Raw genomic sequence first — 18346 nt, forward strand, 5'->3', positions numbered from 1 at the left:
CAAAGGAGCCGAATTTTTTAAAATTAATTTTTCTAAGTGAATATAAAATCTTACGAAATTTTTTACTTTCTCGAGTCCTCGAAGAAAAAAAATTAATGTCAGTCATGATGTTTTAATGCTTGTGTATAATAAAATACACGTCACACTTTTGGCGCAATATAAACTTTATGTGCCTGTGTAGAGGCAGTCAGAAGCAAAGTGGGGCATATATTTTGAACCATTTTGAAGCTTCGAAAAAGATCAACCAATTTCTTAATATTTCTGTTTCAAGACAGATCTATTTCTAGACAGTTTTTTTTCTGAAACGAAAACTAAATTGTCTGTGTCCTTATAATAGTCAATAATTGCATTTATGGATTTCGACAATTGTCTCGTAACTTTTTATAGCTTGAAGAATTTTTAAAACAGAACTAAATTTGAAATAATAATTTTTTGGGCGCCACTTCACTACTTGCTAAGTTTGAACTCTGTTCTCTTCTTATTAAATTTACACATGAAAAAAAGACGATTTATTTAGTTATATTCAACACAAGATAATGTGTAAGTTCCTCAACAAACTGCTCTATCTCTTTTTGATCGATTGTATGTTTGTTCTATTCGGCATTTTTGATAAGTAGTTGATTGCTAGGTACTACGTAGGTGTAAATATTATAAATGCCTGCAGGTGTCTAGTAACAATATATACTTTTAGTCAAAAGGCTCAGCTTAATTTTTAAATAGATGCTTTCAAAAGGCAGTAAGTTTGTGATTCATATTGATTGATGATAAAACTTCCACGACTTTGAAATGTAAGTATTTTTGTAAATTATTTAAGTAAATTATATAATATTATTTTGTAGGTATAGTAAATGATTTGATTATAGACTTGATTACAATACCTATTTCATCCTAAACTAACACCAACCTTAAATAAACTGCCCAGAGGAATCACAGCGCTTTAAATACAATAAAGATTATTTCTCAATGACAGCGCATTAGATACGTAAGTTATTTTCCTGTGAAAGAGTTGACATTCTCTATTTTTACAACATAGTTTCTGCAAAATTGCCAGACTTTTCGATAATATATGCCCGAAAACATCTCACAAAAATCCAATCGAGCGGTGCTCTAGTTAATTAAAATTCCAGAAAAGACAAGCTACAAAAGCAAAATTCAATATCTTTCTGGTATTGTATACCCTTTGGACGGATATATAGAAATGCCGGGCGCATTTCCGGCACATAAAGGCGTCCATAAAGCCTTTCACTCAATTAGGTGCCTAAAGTTTTTTAGACTGTCTATGTGTTACGCATGAAAGGATAAGATAGCACATGATTATTATTTTTGCAAATATTATTATTTCCAATTGGCTAAAATATCTTTAAGGTTTATTATTATAGCTTCGATAGTTTGTATATTTTTTTACAAAATATGTCTTATGTTCGACACCTTTCATAAAGCTCTAAACAGAAACCACTCCTACAAATCAATAAGCTCGTTATGGATCCAATACCAACAGGTCTCAAGTGACCATATCCAAACTATTTTTTTGTACTTTCAATATTGTCTTCATGGACCCTCAAGATGACTTGAGGTTTTACATTAGTGTCCGGTTGATTTAATCATCGCAGTGTTCAGATATATATTCAAAGTATCAGATTAAAATTTCTAAAGCTCATTAAACTTGCATCTATAAACATATTAACATATTAGGATGGAGTCATGTGTAGAAGTTCACGCAAGTGAGGAAAGTTTTCTGATCGCCATTCACTTGGGAGTGGCCAGAAACGATTCTTTTACATATGACTCAAGCAGCTCACGACTTCCGGCCCTTGACCAAGTATCCTCTGGGTAGCCTAAGAACATCCGTTTGAAGGCGAGCTAAAGTGAGAAGGCGAAACATTCCCTGCATAGGGTTGTGCGCTGGGTTTGGGACCCGCCACATAATAAAACCAACCCAATGAAAACGCAACAACAACCTCGGATGAGAGACCCCACTTTTGATCTCTCTCGACAAACAAAACCCAAACTCTATAAGTCACTCATAATTCCCGTCCTGCTATATGGTGCAGAGGCTTGGACCATGTCAACAACGGATGAGTCGACGTTGCAAGTTTTCGAGAGAAAAGTTCTGCGAAAGATTTATGGTCCTTTGCGCGTTGGCCACGGCAAATATCGCATCCGATGGAACGATGAGCTGTTCGAGATATACGACGGCATTGAAATAGCGGCGGGGGAAGCAGAGGAAGAGGAACACCTCCACTCCGTTGGAAGGACCAAGTGGAGAAGGACCTGTCTTCACTTGGAATATCTAATTGGCGCCACGTAGCGAAAAGAAGAAAGGACTGACGCGCGGTTGTTAACTCGGCTATAATCGCGTAAGCGGTGACTACGCTAATGAAGAAGAAGAAAAAGAAACATATTAACATTTGTCCTTCATCTGCTATCGAAATTAGTAAGAGAGAGGTTTTCCGACATCGTTTCTTGCATAATATTCAGCGTCATTGGTACTAAAAAGCTACCCTGGAAGACATGTTTGTATTTGAGATTTATATGACGCTTGTAACTACCACATCTTTGGTGGATCATTTTAAAATAAAGAAAATTATATAAGTAGCTTGAGGAGGAGGTCTGTAATAAATAAATCCGCTAGATGGCGCTGAAGTTAAGTAGGTAGAATAACTTGCATTTGTGAGGGTAACTGAAGTGCAACCGTGTCTCCTAGGATTACAAATAACTTATTAATAAGATAATTGAATTAAAATTGAAATTATTGTTTTTTTTTTTTGTAATTCTTTAATATCGAAAATCTTAATTAAAAGCAAATTTCAAATATTATGTTCCGAATTATTATTATTAAATAAATATAATTTTCACCGTATACCGTTTGAAATATTAAAAATAAAATTTTCAATTCCCAAAATGGGACTCAAAATTTATAATAAAAATTTCAAACGCGAATTTAAACGTAATAAAAAAGATATTAATGGCAAGTTTATAATTAATAATTTAAAGAAATAATAAAAAAAATCTTTGTTACTCCAAATTTGAAATTAAAAATTATTATATCCATTTTTAATTTTAATTTCCATAAAAAAATATCAATTTAATAAAATACTATAGTTGCGTTTGATGGCACTGATGGTATGGGCCTTGAAAAATTTGGTACCGAAATAAATCTCTTTCTCTCCATTATATGTTATTGGCAATAGAATGAATTACATAGATCATTTCCTGCAAATCAATTAGCTTTACTTCAATTAGGGTAGACACAACTTGAAGATGAGATCTATTGAAAAAATTATTAAAATTAAAACGTTAAACGTGGTTACAGAGAGTTAGACTTAAAATCTTAGCTATTTGCACTTTTACTACGCAGAAACCACTTATTATCTAATTCAATGGCACTCTTTTGCCTACATAATCAATTAATGACTTTCAAACCTTTGTAGCAATCTAACCTACTTATGTAATTAGCTAAAGCAAATCTTTACATTAACATTGACTTTCATAATTTCACTTTATGTACATATCCATGTATGTCGGTAGGTACGTATGTATATATGGTATATATGTAGATAAATGCATATTTACAAATGTGTGCATGGTACCAAAATAAAAGTGGCGTTAACCATCAGGTAAACTAAACAATATCTACAACCGAAATCTACCACATGAAATTTGAACAAATTGGTTTTTATAGCAGCATATGTATGTTCGAAAATGATTAGAATTCTGTCTGCTGCAGCGTCTCTAAAGAGGACTTCTTCAACAATCTCGCTTGCGAGGAATCAGAGCTTTCGCTAATGCGATGCGTAAACAACGGTGACATTACACTATAACCATCTGGTGTGGTCGCTTGAAAATCATCCAAACTGAACGTTTTATTATGTATCGTATTATTATTGTTGTTGTTATTGTTCAAAAGCGGTGTTGGAGACACATCTAATGTATAGCTGGCAGGAATTTCTAGGGTCTCATGTACGACTGACTCAGTGCTACCGATTAAATCATTAGAGTCTATAAAATGGTTCGTCACATTGGTTTGCGGTAAAATATCCAGCGTTGAATCACACCTGAACGGTGAGCATTTCCGTGATTTAGGTAAAAGTTCCACTTCATCACTTTCGATTTCGGGCATTTCTACCGAAGCGCTCGGTACATCTAAACATGGCGTCAATAAGCGTGGATAATTCGAAATGTGATCGATAATCTCTGAAGCAGTTGGACGCTTTTTGGGTTCATGACTCCAACAGGCTTTAAGCAAACCCTCTAATTGTGGCTTCGCACCGGTCGGTATTTGCAAAGTTTTGCCACTTTTAATATATTCAAAAGCCTGATTGTTAGTTAGACCTTGATATGGATAAGAACCGAAAGTGATTATCTCGTATAGCACAACACCAAACGCCCAAACATCTGAGGCAGGCGTGAACATGCCGAAAGTTAGAGACTCCGGCGCCATCCAGCGTACAGGCAACATGCCTTTTCGATTGAAACGATAGTAGTCGCTCTCGTATGTGGAGCGCGCCATACCGAAATCGCCGAGTTTGACGACACGCTGGGCATTCACCAGACAGTTGCGACAAGCCACATCGCGGTGTACATACTTTTCGCTGGCGAGGTAAGCGAGTCCACGCGCCACATCCATGGCATACATGGTTAAACGTTTCGAGGAGACATCCGAGTCTTCGGTCACCTTCTCGTTGAGCAAGTGTCGGCGCGCCAGCAAGTATGTTTTCAAATCGCCATAAAGCATGAACTCCATGATGGTGTAAATTGGTTCGGTTTGCAGGCAAACACCCAAGAGTGTGACTATGTTATTGTGATTTAAACGTTTCATAGCCTCTGCTTCGGATAAAAAATCTAAACGATCTTCTGTGGAGGCGCCAGCTTTTAGCGTCTTGACTGCCACTGCCGTCCAACCACTGGCACCAATCTGTGCCTCACCACCATACACCATGCCGAACGCCCCTTTACCCAAGCGCCGATTAAGCACCACATTCTCTTTCGGCACTTCCCATTTGTCAAGCGTGTTGCTCTTATTACGCGACGGTGACAGCAAGTCAATACCGAAATTTTTCATTATTTTCGCTGAACGCTTCAGTTTCTTGTCGTAACGTTTCTTCCAGAAGAGAAAAGATGTTAGCGAAACAATTGCCACAAATAAAAGACACACCACAGCCGTGAACGTGAAGGCTGCGCTCTCACAATCCTTATTGAGTAGTTTTGCTAACAGTGCAAAACTACAGTCGTACGTCCCATCGCTTGGTCGCTGACCACCGCTTTCCAACCATGTCACTTTAGCTTCATTCAATTGCAAGCGGCCACCATTGGTACGCATAAGATTGCCCTCACCTACAATACGTGGATTAAATTTGCCAACATAATGAAATTGTGTATTGCGCCATTGCACGATGTCTAAATCGGTGATGCGCGAACCGCCTTGGCCGAACTGTACACGGCCAGAGAGTCCCGTGAAATTTGTCTGCCAAATGAGCTGTACCAAACGCGTCACTACACTTTTACTACGCAAATTATTTACCGCGTCTTCGTTCTCCGTGAGCAACTTTGCCACTGCGTAGGCGTAAGCCCAAACGGCATCATATGCGTAACCGGTGTAATTCGAGAGCACATCATTTGTTTGGGAATGTGTATGTAGCCATTCTCGTACGGTTATATTTTCCTGCATGGTAGCATTAAGATCGCCAAAAGGTGTGTGCATTATGCTGAAATGACCTTCTATAGCCTGGGGGAAAATAGTTAAATTAACTATTGTATTCTTCAAAAACACTACACATGTCCTTACCTTATTTAAGTGCTCTTTTGTACAATTGTGATTAAAAGCCAAAGTGCTCCAGTCTTTAGATATCCATGAAGGCAAGAACCAAACATAACCGTCGTAGGCTGTCATCTATGGAGGCAGATCCAAAATTTTATTAAACGTTAATAATCCGAAGTCTTAGTTTATTTATATGGCAAGATTGTATATAAATTTTTCTTGAGAAAATCCCAGCCATTGTATCGAACTACTGAATAAAAAGACTTGTATTGATATCTGAATATAACGTAACCACAGCAGGAACACTTTTGTCTCACTTTCAGCAAAATTGAAAGAGATCGAAGACCCAATATATTTTTATATTATTTTATGGCTGACTTCACTAAAGCTTACCCAGCACTGATCAACTACTACCGCATAGTATTCAGTACCCTACAAGATATTTAATGAACTCTTCGACCACAAAAGGTTCGCTTTCCCTTTTTCGCACTTCATTTTTGAATGCATCCCTGTGAAATAACAGAAACTCAAACAAAATGACTCACCAGATTTGAATTTTTCGGTTATGTTCAAGTCGTTTCTTCGATTCAACTATAGAAGTTTTCCGAAGCTACAAAGGAATAGTCTTTATCAGTCCAAGTGTATCCCAAAATACTATTTTCAAAAATGAACGAATAAATTTATTTAAAAAAAAACTTTGGGTATATACGACTCCGAAGCTTCAACTTCATCAAATACAGTCACTGCTAGTAGTTTATAGACAGTGAAGGCAATGAAGTTTTCATCGATACCAAAAAAGCACAGAGTAACTAAACCGCTTAACTTTAAAATATCGAAAACGCCCAAGCGTACCTTGAATGGCAGATACTGAAATATTTTCGAAGTTTGGTATATCTTATCTAATAATACTCGACCCTTTTAAGAGACAAATTCAACGGACTTTGTGTAATTTACTTTGAAATATTTTAGCAAAACCTTTCTATGACGCTCTAATAGCCAACCTGGTTTACAAAAGTTGCGGAAGAAACCAGAAAAAATATATTTACTGTTATACCCTGAACAGGGTATATTAAGTTTGTCACGAAGTTTATAATACCCAGAAGGAAGGGTCGGAGACCCTATAAAATATATGTATTATATAAATGATCAGTATATCGAGCTGAGTCTATTTAGCCATGTCCGTCTGTCTGTATATATACGAACTAGTCCCTCAGTTTTTACGATATCATTTTGAAATTTTCCAAAGGTCATTTTCTCTTCAAGAAGCTGTTCATTTGTCGGAACTGTCGATATCGGACCACTATAACATATAGCTGCCATACAAACTGAACGAACGGAATTAAGTTTTTGTATGAAAAATTTGCGCATTTATTTCCATAAAAGTTGGCACAGATTATTTTCTAAAGCAAAAATATAATCTCCGAAGAAATTCTTCAAATCGGTTAACTATAGCATATAGCTGCTGTACAAACTGAACGATCGGAATCAAGTTCTTGTATGGAAAACTTTCACATTTGTCAAGATTCACTAAATTCACGAAATTTGGTATAGATAATTTCCTGAGCCGACAATATAATCTCCGAAGAAATTGTTTAGATCGGTTAACTACAGCATATAGCTGCCACACAAACTGAACAATCGGAATCAAGTTCATGTATGGAAAACTTTCACATTTGACGTGGTATCTTCACGAAATTTTACATGGATTACTGCTTAAGGTAATAATATAATCTCCAAAAAAAGATCGGATTACTATAGCATATAGCTTTCATACAAACTTACTAACAGAAGTGCACCTGTGAAGGGTATTTAGCTTCGGTGCAACTGAAGTTAACGTTTTTTCTTGTTTTTGGATTAAATTAAGGCAGTTAATCCCATACTGATTATAGCCTTGAATTTACTGTCTGATATCACGATGTTCGATCCCTTTTATTTCATAGTTTGTCAATCTTCAGGCAAAAAAATAACACATTAGCTCATAATGACTCTGGCTTTCCTTGCCGCAAGGTATTATGAGTAACGTTCCATCGGAAACCCCACTAAGAAATTTTAAGCCATTTACTATATATTTATACTCTCGCAACAAAGTTGCTAAAGAGAATATTATAGTTTTGTTCAAATAACGGTTGTTTGTAAGTCATAAAACTAAAAGAGTCAGAATCCGGATGTCTGTGTGTCTGTCCGTCCGTCTGTCTCTCCGTCGGTGCAAGCTGTAACTTGAGTAAGAATTGAGATATCATGATGGAACTTGGTGCACGTATTTCCTGCCTCCATAAGAGGTTAAACTCGAAGATGGACAAAATCGGCCCACTGCCACGCCCACAAAATGGCGAAAATCGAAAACCTATAAAGTCTCATAACTAAGCCATAAATAAAGATATTAAAGTGAAATAGGGCACAAAGGATCGCATTAGGGATGGGCATACTTGGACGTAATTTTTTTGGAAAAGTGGGCGTGGCCCCGCCCCCTACTAAGTTTTTTGTACATTGTACATATCTCGGAAACTACTATAGCTATGTCAACCAAACTCTACAGAGTTGTTTCATTCAGGCATTTCCATATACAGTTTAAAAATAGAAGAAATCGGATAATAACCACGCCCACCTCCCATACAAAGGTTTTGTTGAAAATCACCAAACGTGCATTAACCGACTAAAAAAACGTCAGAAACACTAAATTTTACGGAAGAATGGCAGAAGAAAGCTGCACCCAGGCTTTCTTTAAAAATTGAAAATGGGCGTGGCGTCGCCCACTTATGGACCAAAAACCATATCTCAGGAAGTACTCAAACGATTTCAATGAAATTCGGTATATAATATTTTCTTAACACCCTGATGACATGTACCAAATATGGGTGAAATCGGTTCACAACCACGCCTCTTCCAATATAACGCTATTTTGAATTCCATCTGATGCCTTCTCTGTATAATATATACATTAGGAACCAATGATGATAGCGGAATAAAACTTTACACAAATACGGTATTTGATGCGGGAGCATAAAATGTTCGGTGACATCCGAACTTAGCCCTTCCTTACTTGTTTTCGTATTCATATGTAACAACTTACACCTAAATTATAGGCCTCACAAAGCGCCAGCTCAGCATTCCTACTATGTATATCCGCAATAATGATCTTGGCGTGCTTTTCTTTTAGATCCAATAAATGCTAAAATCAAATATTTTAATGATAAAAATTATTATTTGACAATCAATTTAAGTGATATTCGACTTACTTTGTTCATTTCCGAAGCCTTCACATCACTTAAGAACTTCTTATTGATAATCAATTCCAAATTTTGTTGTTTCATAGCCGCCTCCATATGCGATATATACTCGGTATACTTTTGTCCATCCTCCGTAAGTGCGGCAACACGTTTCCAACCCAAAAATTTCATTAGCTCCACATACACGGCCTCATACTGACGATTTGAACCGATCGTACGAAAGAAGTACGGATAAGCACGACGATCGGTAAATGTGGCGCCCTCTGCCGAGTACGATATCACCGCCATATTGGTATGCTTCGATATGCCCGCTATTGGTTCGACGGTTTCACTGCAAGCTGGACCCAGCACACCCAAGACACGCGGCTCGGAAAAATAATGTATAAATATCTTCATAACCTCGTCCGCTTTACACTGACCGTCGTGAGTTTTCGCATCGATATTGTAATTCTTCAGTAAACCGCTATGATTTACAGCTTTAACGGCCTGTCTAACGGCTTTCTCGAGATTCTGATGACCACGACTGAAGTCCGTTAATGGAAATATGCCACCAATATATAATGTAATTGGCGACTTAGAACTAATCCATTGTTTGTATGTATTCTCGTTGGACTTTAGCCAATCGCATGCCACTTTATTGTACACATCCTCGACACTGGTTTCGGTGCTGTGCCAATGTGGACTCAGCTGTAACAACTGAAGCATGTGATCGGATATTTGAAATTCACGCAAAGCGGACACCAAGCGCTCGTCGGTCAGACTTTGCTCATAGTACTTGAGTACCGGTGTGAGCTCATATTTGCAAGCGGTTAAATGTAATACGGACAAGTCTTCACAACGCGGCAACGTGATTTGATAGAACTCAATTTCGCCATCGATCACAATGGATGGCGTCCAGTGCACCACAATAAAGCGTTTATGACGCAATTCAGCGCTAAGTTTGTCCTGATATTTGCCATGGAGTTGACGCAGCTTCTCACGAAAATCCGCACCCAACCAAAGCACGTTGACATAACTGTTGGTACTAGCTATATGATGCATGACGAAGGCGGTGTCGGGTTTGTGCTCGGCCAACAGTGTGACACATGTTCTTCCCACGCAATTTGGACTTATGTATTCCTCGTAGCTATTAAAATTTTATACTTACTACTTGGATATATTTGGAACACGAGTATGTGAGTCGTGATATGTATTTTACTCACTTTTTACCGACACGCATTTTATCTAGAATTTCTACCGGTATTACGTAACGTCCATAATCGCCATGCGTTTGATTGAGAAGTATGCTGTAGTGTAGACTGTATGCAGCCAACTCTAGCGGCATATCGACTTGTGTTTTCGGCACAAACCAGCCGAAGCGTCCGGGTGTTATTGATATGCCAGCTTCCAAAACTGTTTCCGGCACTATAGATCGCACCACCGCTGGCATCCAAACAGCTACATTGATCATTGTCATAATCCCGTCAGGCAAGTATCTGCAAAACACGGAATAGTTATGATTTCAAAAATCTTTTTTTGCAGGTTTTGGATAATTATTTTTTTCAAAGAAAATACCAGCCAAGGTTAACATGTACAAAACTTCACAACGGCATCTCAATTATAATTCAAGTTACAAATTGCACATAACAACATATTGCGAGAGAATACAAAAACATTTTTCCAGTATATCCACTTTTAGATATTTGAAATTTTCAACCAATCAATTAATTTTGTTTTTTGTGTTTTATTTACCTCAACTGATCGAATATGTTGCGATAATTGATCTCTTCAAATTGATATACAGACACATTGACTGTATTTACGAGCGGCACTAGTGAGACATTACGATAATGAAGTTTCTCACGCAAAACGATGGCAAAAATGCGACTCATTACTTGATGTAAGGCGCGATCGGAAACTTGCAGGCCAATTGAATCATCTCGTACATTTGGGAAATTTGGTAATGGTTCTGTAAATAAAAGAACGAATAATTAAATGCATGACAATAATTTTAACAAAACTGATATCGAGAATCAATACACTACTCTCTGCTTAAAATATGGTTCCTGAAAATTGAAAGGGTTTGATAACTTTAACTTTTCCGAGTTCTTAAACAACTTTCAATTGTTACCAACCAACTGTGAATGCTTAGCTTTTTAGCGAATTTCTCTATATTTAAGTTCCATAAAATTATATGAACATACTTAAGGTTATAACTTGTCATGGAGCCGCTGTAGTGTGGTGGACGGACATGCGGAAATTTACGTATCGGAAGCCAACAGAAAAGCTTCAGCGGTTTGCTACACTGGCATAATGGGAACCCTAAAAACCACTCCAACGGCAGCTCTTGAAATGTATTAAACCTGCTTACCCGTTGGCTCAAAACCGCAGGGCAAAATCAGCGGGATGACTGCTGACAGCGGGAGAATTTTCAGATGAAATCTTCGGTCATAGTTCATTTCACTTCTACGGAGTGCCAGATTACATCGATGGCAATGAGATAGTGGGAGAGATTGCAAAGAGTTGTATACGACTGTCGACTATAAACGTGACTGGCATAGGTAATTTCACGCATTGTCTATAATACTTGCACAACGGAGGATCAGAATGATTCAAAAATACTCTTGATAGAAAGGACTGTAGGATCATAGTGTGCTGACGGCATCCGTCTGCAGAATGGACTGACAAACCGAAAGGACTGCGGGAAATTTCAAGAGCAAGGCAACAGGGAAACAATGAAGTATATATTTTGCACTTGTCCTGCATTCAACGCTTAAACATGCCTCACGGTATGAGACACTGAAGAGATATCGTTTGTGAGACCGTATAACCTAATGATTATTATATTAAACGCTGGCGTACTGAAGGATGACAACTTCTCGTGAACTACTGAAAGACACTTCACTAATCTGACATCGCTAAAGACAAAAACTGGTCAATGTGTGGCTAATTAGCCGACCAGACTAAATTAATCTAACCAATCATGGAGGCGCTTTATAAGTCAGATAGTTTTAGAATTAAATTTCAGGATGCGCAGTGCTTCTAAGCTCAACTAAAATAATTTGAAAATAGTATGATCTGCCTTCACACATATATACATAAGTAAATGTATTAATTATAAATATATTAGTATCGAATTGTAAATCTAATTTTTAACATTACCGTCATTCGTGAAACATTTGTAATCAAAATTATGTGGATATTTCTTTTTGTATGCAGTGCTTGCCAACGCTTCTGTAGACACCATTCCTTCACTTGCTGCTATTTGCCCGAATAAGAGCACAAGAGCAACAAACCAACATAGTTGAAAGGTTGGCCGCAGTGTTCCAAACGAAATACGCTGCATATTTGAGCCGAGATTCAGTCTTAAATTCTGGTGTAAATTAAATGCTTAGAATCGGCAGTCGAGGTACCGCTTTCACTTCAACGTTTGCGCATACGTGGTTTCCTCGCCGTCGTCCTGGTCAAAGTTTTTAGTTCATTCCATTTATTTCGGTAATATTTTTGTATCTCTTAATTGTCTTTTTCAAATTTTCGTTCGATTTTTATTTGCACTTAAGTGTGAATTTTTTTCTTGCAATTTTGTTTCGCAAGCACACTAACTAATTTAATTTTTATCCGATTTTTATATCAGTAGCGGAATGGCAGCTTATTATTATTATTATTATTTTCTTATTTTGTTCTCAATATTTATGTATATTTATTCGAGATACAATTTAATTGTATTTTTTAATGTCTATAAGCCAGTATACTTTTTTTTTCTGAAAATGAAGAATTGAAAAGGAAGAATGGTTAATAAATTATTAAGAGTTTAAATACACTAAGTATAATATATTTTAACTAAGACGAGAAAAAATAAGGTATTCGACTATTCGTTGGCATTAAAGTAAACTGAGTTTATTTAAACAATCAGTTGCATTGAAGATATACACTCGTTCGATTTTATTGTAATTTCTTGCCAACTTTCTATTAATCCTAAGTAAAAACCTTTCAAAATGGCTTAAGTAAAAGAGTTGTAACACAAAATCTCATTTCTTGGAATCGATTGTATAGCTATATACATATGCAATAGTCAGTCGTCTGGGATTATTTTCATTTATGTACTATATATGGTATGGTTGCTAACAGGTGGCTCTTTCGACGATCAAAGACCAAATTCGACAAATCCTTCACCATTCGGATCGATAGACTGTAGGAGATATACTACTGTGAGCCAAAAATAGTAAAACTTTATTCATATTTCGAAAATTTATTCTTCAAAATCAATGTCGTCCCCCTCAAAGTAATCCCCCTTGGCCACAATACGCTTGTGCCAACGTTTTTTCCAATCCTCGAAAAAGTTGTTACGAGTCAATTTCAGAAATAGCCTTCAATGCATTTAGAAAATTTACATTTAATGCCTTCAATTAACTCGAAACGCTTTAACTGGAGCAGTCATTTGAGTTTGCTAAATAACCAGAAGTCACACGGAGTTAAATCGGGCGAATACGGTGATTTCGGCAAGATTTTGGTTGGCAATTTGTAGAAAAACTGACGATGAATCAACGCAGTATGCGACGATGCATTATCGTGTTGCAAAAACTAAAATTTGTAGGCCCATAATTCCGACTTCTTTTTACAAATAGCTTCCCGCAAACGACGCATTAGACTCAAGTAGTATTCCTTGTGAAAAATTTGAACCGTTGGAAGGAAATCGGAGCGTACACCTCGAAGAAAACTGTCAACATAACCTTGATTTTTGACATGCTTTTTTCGGCTTCCGTTCACCTTTGTCAGGATATGCGGCCGATTGATCTTCCGTTAGTTAGCGGTAGTAATAATATGTTTGATGATATTCTGATAGTCGGAAAGCATGGTTTCAAAAACGTTAACGATGGTTTTAAATGTTAAAATGGTTTTCACTCATCCTTCCGATATTCTAACGATGCCGATAGGATCAAGCACTAATTCCTTTATTCCGTGGTGCGTCGTCAACACGTTCTCAACCCTGTTTGTATAATTTCTACCAACCAAAAACACTTGTTCGCGATAAACAATTACGCCTTTTCCAATATTCTGAACGTTTCGGCACCAGCAATTTGATTCCGCACACAAAATTTAATGGAACTTCTTTGTTGAATAATTTCACTCAAATTGCCGAACTAAACAGTAATGATTATTTTGATTTGACATTTGGCCTAGGCATTGACTTAGTTCAGTGAATTAAGAGACAGCGGCTGCGCTGGCCTTCCAGCCTTGAAGGTTTTCGAAGCAAAGGAAGACCTGAACTAGGTTGGAGTTATCAGGTGATGAAGGACCTGACGTAAGTAAGAAAGTTTTGAGTTTTCATTGCATTGCATTGTCTCACATTCGAACTTGGATCAGGTTATATATAATATGTTTTGGTTAGTTTAGAAAAATTTTTAATTGAAATGTATTTGAATTGCGAGTTTTAGAGATAAAACTTTAAAATTTAACATGTCTTAAATTAGTTAAAAAATAAATTTCAAAACCCAACCTATAAAAAAGTACTTTGGAGGAGAACTCACCATCATCAGAAATTTAAAATTTGCTTAAAACATTTGTCGGTTATTAGTCACAAAGTCATCCTCAAAGGAGGATGTTTTTAATAAAACTAAATTAGTATTTGTTTTGAATCTTTGATCTCACTCATCTTGAACTAATGCAGCAGATTTTTAATATTATATTTAACTGGTAAATAGATTTATTGAAGGAAGTAAATTAAAATATTAATATTATACCCTTATCGCTCATTCCACGAACTCTAAAACGAACATTCGCAACCCATAGGAAAATGTTTTAATTCAATATCTGCAAATATCCATATTTATTACCCCAAGTATACATATGTGCATTACTTATTTTACATTGCATTACACACTGCCATAGCCATTAGAGCAACAAATATAATCTCAGTGTTTCAGTTACATAACCTCACTTGATTGACAAGTGCGATTACTGAATTCAATTCATTGATCAAATTCGTTTGAATTCGATTATTTATATGCAGACATTTTACAAATCACTAGTAAACAGCAAAATGCTACAATATAAACCAAGAGAACATATGCATGAAAATTGTTAAAATTGATAGAGACAGTTGGATTTGATGAATGAGAGCCTAATAGTTATAGTTAGTGTAGGTCTCATCTACTTTTCCATCTTTTTTTTTTTTTTTTTTTTTTTTTTTTTTTTTTTTTTTTTTTTTTTTTTTTTTTTTTTTTTTTTTTTTTTTTTTTTTTGAGGAGTCGAATTTTTTGGAAAAGGCTACTTTTGTATTAGAATTGTACGAAAAGGATTGGTGCCAGTGAGCTGATAAATTTTTGCGATCCCATGTGAAGAGAATGCACCTATCACGCTGTCAAGTGTTTAATATTCATTGTTTTCCTCTCGAAATTTCGATAATTATGTAACTGAGTATTGACATCAAAATGACACTAAATATTTTCGAATTAAAGTAGCGTCGTAGTGCAGTGTTTGCATTTTTTTTTTGTTTTTCAAAATGTTGTATTGAAAAATATTTTTGTGCTCAAAACAACGTATTGTAACCTAATAGGGGACTTACATAAGGCCACTCACTCTGGTTATCGCATTATATATTATATTATAAGCGCCTTTAATGGCTTCAAGCAGAGAAAAAGGCAACAGTCGCGTGCTTTTTTCGCTGAGTCATTACTTTTATGCAGCACTGTATGTTTTCCTGTATCGAATAACAAAAGTTCATTGTTTCACTTACATACCAGTGGAAAATGCCAATGCTGCTTTTTGGTTGAAAACAAAATATTTTTAAGGAAAAGTCGCATGGATGGCAAAATTGTTGTCAACAAGTTTTATTATTTTATTCAATAAGGCTTTGTCTAATTGAGCTTAGGTGTGCATAATTCCCCTTTTAGCTTGAACTGTTTTATAAAACTGGTGTAGAATATTGACCCTCGTAAATAAATATGATTTTTATTGCGAGTAGAAAGACATTGTGAACCCTCTAACAAGATCTTCTTACCCAGCTGATGTTAGGAATAAAATGCAAATATTTTTAATTGTTATTTCCAAAAGCTGTTTTTCTGTCGTACTTTTTTTAACCACATTATTGCACCGAAATCAATAAAAACGTACTTTTTTTTGTAAAGCCCCGATATAAATATGTAAGGTTTAAAAAGCAATAATCACAAAACTATAATGTGTTCAAGGGAATACAATCTGTTAATTTTGTAAAGATATGCTATATATTGACCGATATACATATATGGGGTAAAGTGAACCAAAGTTGGAAAATCACTATATTAGATATATACTTCATGTACGTAACCGATTTTACAAATTATTATCTGTAGGCTAGGAAATGTGTTGACCGAATTTGCCCATTTATACATAAGAGTATTAGAAGCACTGTTAGTAATAAGTTTTATTCCGATCCAGAAAGCTGGTGGGGTATCACACTTGGACTGCTATATACAGTCCTTCGTTAAGACAGATAAAACTTTTCTAGTGTTATATATTTACTCTTGACTAAGCGCTTTGAACTTAGCACAAATCTGCTAAGTTCTTTTTTATTTCTACACCCGGATCATTGCAAATACGAAGGATTTTACTACGCCTTCCACCATACAACAATTTCTTAAAACATTATGGCCTTGACGATGGTTCCATAAAACCATAGGAATACTTTTGGGGGGAGACTTTATTCTTTACCAATAACTCCTCTTGTGCAGCATAAAGCAACCGATGCCTTTCTTATACATCCTTCCTTGAAATTCTTCAACATAATGCCCACGCCCGTTGACAGAAAATAACGATGTGAGATATCTATGCACCTATGAGAGCTGCCCCCGCCACGAGATCAAAATTTAACGCCAGGGTGGGCAACAAAGTTTTCTTTGGTACACGGTTCGGTGAATTCAGCCTCCATGTAGAAACATCCTCAAATGGGTTGAGTCTGATCGACTTAGCAGGGTTCCGAAATATGGTTGTCTGTAGTACTAGATTCCAGCATCGAAAAATTCCCCAATCAACCTGGCTATTTTCGGACCGAAAAGCCACCAACCAGATCGGTCATGTTATAATAGACGGAAGATACGTAATTGACTTTTAGAATCAAACTGTTTGATTTGTATGATCAAACATTACAACTTAAATAAGATTCTTTAGATTCTTACCATTTGTGGGAGGAAAACAAAGACCTTATTCAAGCTGAGGAATCTTTCGTTCTTTCCAGTGTTATAGACGTGCGTACGCTCCGAGGTCATAGCAATGACTCAGACCAATATATTGTTGGAGCCAAGATACGCACCCGCCACTGTCCAGCAGCAAATGCACGTCAACAAACCCAACGTAGGTTCGACGTCGAGAAGCTGCAATCACAACAAACAGTCGACCCTTGTTCTGTTCGACTTGCACTCATCAGCAACTCGGTATAAGGGAACGTGGGACGGCATATCAAGCTCCCAACGTACAGCATACACGACAACTGGAATTTAATTGTGCTTTGCCCAATCCACAAAAGGAGACCCCAGAGTCTGCGTCAACTACCGTGGTATAAGGTTTTATCGAGCGTATTCTGTGAAATACTAAAATCCTCCGTAAACAAACTGCTTGGACCTTATCAGTGTGGATTTAGGCCTGGAAAACCAACAACTAACCAGATATTCATCATGCGTCAAATATCGATTTTAAAGTTGCTTTTGACTTCACGAAAAGGAGCTGTCTTTATGCCGCTATGTCTGTGTAAACTGGCGTTGAGCAATATCAAAAGCTCCGTGAGGATTATGAAGGACCTCTCTGAGCCGTTCGATACCTGTTTCAGTCAAGGCAACAACAACCTCTCCAGCGTCTCTTCAATCTACTCCTGGAGAAAAGAATTCGAGCTGCAGATCTGAATAGACAAGGTAGAAGAGTGTACAACTGCTGTCGTACGTCGATGACCGCGCCGTTAGTTCTGCTTTCTCCAAGTTGGACACAGAAGCGAAGCAAATGGGTTTGGTAGTGAACGAGGACAAAACGAAATATTTCCTGTCATCAAACAAAAAGTCATCATACGACTTGTCTCCCACGTTACTGTTGATAGTCATAACTGCGATGTCGTAGATAATTTCATCCATTTTGGAACCTGCATTAACACCAACAACAACGTTAGCCTCGATATCCAACGCAGAATAATTATTGCCAACAGGTCCTACTTCGGATTGAGTAGGCAATTAAAAAGTAAAGTCATCTCTCAACGAACAATGACAAATTTTACAAGACACTCATCATCTAGAGGCATGGACGATGATAAAATCTGATGAGTCGGCGTTACGACTTTTCGAGAGAAACATTCAGCGGAAGATTTATGATGCTTTGCGCATTAGCCACGGCGCACGCCGCATTCGATGACACGATGAATTGT

General features: G+C 36.8%; 1 protein-coding gene and 1 long non-coding RNA gene across 2 annotated transcripts in view; both read right to left on the bottom strand.

The window, feature by feature from the left end:
• Positions 1–3026: 3026 nt before the first annotated feature.
• On the bottom strand, positions 3027–12653 carry LOC108965942 (receptor-type guanylate cyclase gcy-8-like). The gene is made up of 7 exons (XM_018928619.1): positions 12127–12653; positions 10717–10933; positions 10188–10460; positions 8995–10111; positions 8829–8927; positions 5786–5890; positions 3027–5725 (listed from the first exon to the last, which is right to left on the bottom strand). Exons 1-7 carry the CDS (start codon positions 12308–12310, stop codon positions 3707–3709), a joined length of 4014 nt encoding a protein of 1337 aa, XP_018784164.1. The 5' UTR covers positions 12311–12653; the 3' UTR covers positions 3027–3706.
• Positions 12654–12705: 52 nt separating this feature from the next.
• The window catches only part of LOC108965959, a 33648-nt gene continuing 28007 nt past the window's right edge, over positions 12706–18346 (bottom strand). The window contains exon 3 of the long non-coding RNA XR_001993154.1: positions 12706–12725. This is a non-coding gene — a long non-coding RNA (uncharacterized LOC108965959). The remainder of the gene's footprint in view (positions 12726–18346) is intronic.

Source organism: Bactrocera latifrons, unplaced genomic scaffold (genome assembly GCF_001853355.1).
Source record: "Bactrocera latifrons isolate USDA-ARS-PBARC rearing strain unplaced genomic scaffold, ASM185335v1 scaffold_151, whole genome shotgun sequence".
In the NCBI taxonomy this organism is placed as follows: domain Eukaryota; kingdom Metazoa; phylum Arthropoda; class Insecta; order Diptera; family Tephritidae; genus Bactrocera; species Bactrocera latifrons.

Coding starts and splice junctions, on each gene's coding strand:
- LOC108965942 (XM_018928619.1), bottom strand. CDS start 12,310: ATGCAGCGTATTTCGTTTGGAACACTGCGGCCAACCTTTCAACTATGT. Junction 10,112..10,187: donor AAAATGCGTGTCGGTAAAAA/GTGAGTAAAATA, acceptor AAATTTTAATAG/CTACGAGGAATACATAAGTC. Junction 5,891..8,828: donor GTGAGGCCTATAATTTAGGT/GTAAGTTGTTAC, acceptor CTGCCTCCATAG/ATGACAGCCTACGACGGTTA.